This window comes from Chaetura pelagica, unplaced genomic scaffold (assembly GCF_000747805.2).
Source record: "Chaetura pelagica isolate M959 unplaced genomic scaffold, ChaPel_1.0 scaffold264, whole genome shotgun sequence".
Classification (NCBI taxonomy): domain Eukaryota; kingdom Metazoa; phylum Chordata; class Aves; order Apodiformes; family Apodidae; genus Chaetura; species Chaetura pelagica.
The window spans coordinates 726521-731161 of record NW_009953064.1 but is presented as its reverse complement, the minus strand read 5'-3'; the positions used below and the strand labels follow the sequence as shown (position 1 = coordinate 731161).

The following is a 4641-nucleotide window of genomic DNA, read 5'->3' as shown; positions in this document are numbered from 1 at the left end:
GTGTGGCCGTATGCTGGAGGAGAGCGAGGATGAGGCGGGGGAGCTCGAGATGCCGGCTACACCCAGGAACTTTGCCTTCTACAACCCCAAAAGCAGTAAGTGCCCACAGCAGGGGGAGGGTAAGTCCACACCCTCCGCGCCCCCACATGTCGTTTAATTCTCTGTTTACCCCAAAGCCACCTCTTGCCAAACAATCTGGTGTCAGGAGGGGCACTGGGCGCTGGGGGGGGAGGGAAGAGTGAAACAGGGCTGGCTTGAAAGCATCATTCCTTTCTCTGCTGGGTTTCAGGGCAATGGATGGCACTGCCCGACTTCCCTGATTACAACAAATGGGGCTTTTCCTTGGTGGCTCTGAACAATGATGTGTATGTCACAGGTAGGTGCTGGGGCTGCTGGTGCAGGGTGGGGTGTCCCCAAGGAGTGGGGATGGAGGACAAAGATACGGGTATGGGGTTCTGGCACGGAGCCAGGGGCTGCCCTCTCTGAGCAAAGTCCTCGCCTTTCTCGCTTGGGTGGAGCCAGCCACTGGCAAAGGATGCCCAAGGATGGCTGTGCTCAGAGGGTGTGGCCCACATGAACCATCCCTCCCTAGGTGGCTCCCGAGGATCCCAAAATGACACATGGTCGACAACCCAGGCCTGGTGCTTCTGCCTCAAGGACGGGGCCTGGAAGCCCATTGCTTCCATGTTGAGAGCCCGGACAAACCACACCAGCGCCGTCCTCAATGGCGAGGTCTATGTTATTGGGGGTAAGGCTGCAACAACCCCACAAGCACTGCTGGGGCAGGGGTCCAGGGGTGCCCCAGAGCAGTGGGGTGGCTGCAGTGTCCCACCACCCTGCAGGGACAACGGTGGATGCCGTGGAGGTGGAGCGCTATGACCCCTACAACAAGAGCTGGTGTGCCATCAGCCCAGCCCCCAAGTACGTCAGCAATTTTGCAGCTGCCAGCTGCTTGGGCAAGCTCTACCTGGTGGGCTCCTGCGCTGTCAAGTACAATGCCCTCACCCTGCAGTGCTACAACCCTGTCCAAGGTGAGAGGTGGCCCCACTGCCAACAAACCTACCAATCAATGCCTTCCCAGGGAGCAGGACTGAGGGGGATCCCGAGGCAAGTGGGCATCGTGTGCCACCAGGCATGGTCCCACAGGATGCCACTAGGTGCTAAATGGGAGCGTGGGGCCAGGGCCAGCCAGTAGCAGAGCTGTCTGCAGCACAGAGCTGAGTCACAGCCCTTCAGCACAGTCCAGACCTGAGCTTCAGTAGATCAGGATCCATGGGGCAGGGGGATATGGGAAGCTGTCTGCCTAAGAGAGAAACTAAGCCCTGTGACAATGCCACCTCCTTGGGCAGCCTCTGCAAGCTGCGGTGGTCTCCCCCATCCCACACCACCACTGCCAACACTAGCTCCCCCACTTTTTTTTTATGCAAGCTTCTTGTGTGGGGTGGGGACCGTGGGTACAATCCTGCCCAGCCTCTCTGTCCCCTCCCTTTTAAACTGCCCCTTAAATAGCCATGAGCTTGGCAGTGCTTTTTTTGGTCACTGGCAGCTGCATCTAGAGCCCAGGGTGGGATGCACTGCTGATGGCTGCTCCTTGCAGATTTGTGGAGTGTGATCACATCTCCCTTCATCCCCAAGTACCTGTCAGCACCACGCTGTGCCACCCTGCGTGGGCTCATCTACCTCATTGGGGACAACACCAAGAAGGTCTACGTGTACAACCCAGAGGCCAACATCTGGCAGAAGGTAGAGGGATAGAGGACTGGGCACAGTTACCCTCCCAGGGAGCTGGGGCAGCTGTTCTCTCCCTGCTAGCACCCCACAACCATACCTTTGCACCACCTCCCACTGGGTGCCAGAACCCCCCTCTCTTCCTCCCACTTGTCCCTCGGCTCTATTAACCCCTGCAGAGCCAAAATTGCCCCAGTCCTTCCCTCACTACTCCATCTCCTCACCTGCACTTAGGAGCATGGATGTCACCATGAGTTAATGGTTTTAAGTGGCATTCAACCTGCACAAGCCCCACAGGACACCCCCGCTTTTTCCAGCACCCCCCTTATACAGAGTGTGCAAGGCTCTGCAGCTGCCAGCTGCTTGGGCAAGCTCTACCTGGTGGGCTCCTGCGCTGTCAAGTACAATGCCCTCACCCTGCAGTGCTACAACCCTGTCCAAGGTGAGAGGTGGCCCCACTGCCAACAAACCTACCAATCAATGCCTTCCCAGGGAGCAGGACTGAGGGGGATCCCGAGGCAAGTGGGCATCGTGTGCCACCAGGCATGGTCCCACAGGATGCCACTAGGTGCTAAATGGGAGCGTGGGGCCAGGGCCAGCCAGTAGCAGAGCTGTCTGCAGCACAGAGCTGAGTCACAGCCCTTCAGCACAGTCCAGACCTGAGCTTCAGTAGATCAGGATCCATGGGGCAGGGGGATGTGGGAAGCTGTCTGCCTAAGAGAGAAACTAAGCCCTGTGACAATGCCACCTCCTTGGGCAGCCTCTGCAAGCTGCGGTGGTCTCCCCCATCCCACACCACCACTGCCAACACTAGCTCCCCCACTTTTTTTTTATGCAAGCTTCTTGTGTGGGGTGGGGACCGTGGGTACAATCCTGCCCAGCCTCTCTGTCCCCTCCCTTTTAAACTGCCCCTTAAATAGCCATGAGCTTGGCAGTGCTTTTTTTGGTCACTGGCAGCTGCATCTAGAGCCCAGGGTGGGATGCACTGCTGATGGCTGCTCCTTGCAGATTTGTGGAGTGTGATCACATCTCCCTTCATCCCCAAGTACCTGTCAGCACCACGCTGTGCCACCCTGCGTGGGCTCATCTACCTCATTGGGGACAACACCAAGAAGGTCTACGTGTACAACCCAGAGGCCAACATCTGGCAGAAGGTAGAGGGATAGAGGACTGGGCACAGTTACCCTCCCAGGGAGCTGGGGCAGCTGTTCTCTCCCTGCTAGCACCCCACAACCATACCTTTGCACCCCCTCCCACTGGGTGCCAGAACCCCCTCTCTTCCTCCCACTTGTCCCTCGGCTCTATTAACCCCTGCAGAGCCAAAATTGCCCCAGTCCTTCCCTCACTACTCCATCTCCTCACCTGCACTTAGGAGCATGGATGTCACCATGAGTTAATGGTTTTAAGTGGCATTCAACCTGCACAAGCCCCACAGGACACCCCCGCTTTTTCCAGCACCCCCCTTATACAGAGTGTGCAAGGCTCCTGCCTGTGCAATCCGGAAAAATCCAGCCTGGCCCTTCTGCCCTCTAGACCCCCTGTTCCCTGCAGCAGCCCCAACCCTGGGGGGTTTGGGATGGTCCTTGAGCATCTCGCCCTGTCCCTCCACAGGTGCAGCTGCTCCACACACTCCATGAGAACGGTGGGATGGTGGCACTGGGCGACCGGCTCTTTGTCACAGGCGGCCACTGGAAGGGCATGGATGGGGACTACCGGGTGGAGATGGAGGTGTATGACTGCACCAAGGACCTCTGGACGCGGGAGGGCTCCCTGCCATGCCTCTGGCTCTTCCACAGCTCCTCATCCATCTTCATGGACACCTCCAAGTGGACAGAGGCTTTCCAAGGTGACCATGGATGGTAGGAAAAGCACCCAGTGTGGCCTGTCACCCTGCACAGTCATGGTACCCCTCTCACCTCTTCCCTCTGCCTGTTCAGCTCTGCAGGGGTGGGGAGAGGCAGGATTGAAACCCCTCTGCCAGGCTGCCTAGGGCTCTGGGGAGCCTCTTCCCCTCCCCTGCAGGGAAATTATTTTTCCTTATAAACATGCTTTGGCTAATGCTCTTTTTTTTTGTTTGATTTTGGGGTGGTGGTTGGTTGTTTTGTTTTGGTGGTGTTTTATTGTGGTGTTTTGGTTGTGGTTTGTGTTTTTGGAGGGGGGTGGTGGTTTTGTTTGTGTAGTGCTTTTGAGGTGGGTTGTTGGGTTTTTTTTCTCTATTCCCCTTGCCAAAAAATCTCAAAGCTTTTAGGGTATGTTAAGGCCTCTCAAAGTGTGGCCCATTCTGTAATTGAGTGGCATTGCTGCCTGACGGCTATGGCTCCAGCCATGTGTGTGTCCCCCCCCCCGCCCCCTTTCAGGTTGACATCCAGTCTGAGGAAACAAGAGCTCTCTGGCACCTGTGGAAGTGTCAGACTTGCTCCAGCACCCCATGGAGTAGAATGACATGTGATAGAGATGAAGCAGCTTTGGGATGCTTTGTGTCCTCGGGTGGCACAAGGGGGATGCTTCATCCCAGTTTCTCTCCCAGGATGTGCAGCACACACCCCTGGCAAGTGTCCCAAGAGGTCATCATGAAGCACCTCAGTGGCTCCTGGTGCTGAGACAGAGCTCAGCAGTGCTACCTGCCCTGTCCCTGTCTCTGCTGGCAGCTGGTGGCAGAGAACACCTGGGATGGGGTGAGCACAGGGGTACACTGCCTGTGCCACCACCGGCACTGGGACATCCAGCTCTGCCGCTATTGTGTGATGGTTTATCTGCTCTGGGTTAGGGCGCATTAACCACATGTCGAGGAGCGCTGCGGGTCGTGGGGTAGCGTTAGGGGAAGTGTGCCCCACTCCTGGCAGCGGGGCGGGCCCTGTAGAGCCCTCAGGGGCCCCGAGGCGGGGCCAGGGCCGCCCTCCCAGCAGCAGGACG

The 4641-nt window shown here is 57.6% G+C and overlaps 1 protein-coding gene across 1 annotated transcript in view; it reads left to right on the top strand.

Moving 5' to 3' along the window:
• The window catches only part of KLHL30 (kelch-like family member 30), a 7300-nt gene extending 3709 nt beyond the window's left edge, over window positions 1-3591 (top strand). The window contains exons 5-8 of the mRNA XM_009996728.1: window positions 593-748; window positions 843-1031; window positions 1598-1743; window positions 3340-3591. Coding sequence (XP_009995030.1) covers window positions 593-748; window positions 843-1031; window positions 1598-1743; window positions 3340-3591 — 743 coding nt within the window. The remainder of the gene's footprint in view (window positions 1-592; window positions 749-842; window positions 1032-1597; window positions 1744-3339) is intronic.
• The last annotated feature ends 1050 nt before the right edge of the window (window positions 3592-4641 follow it).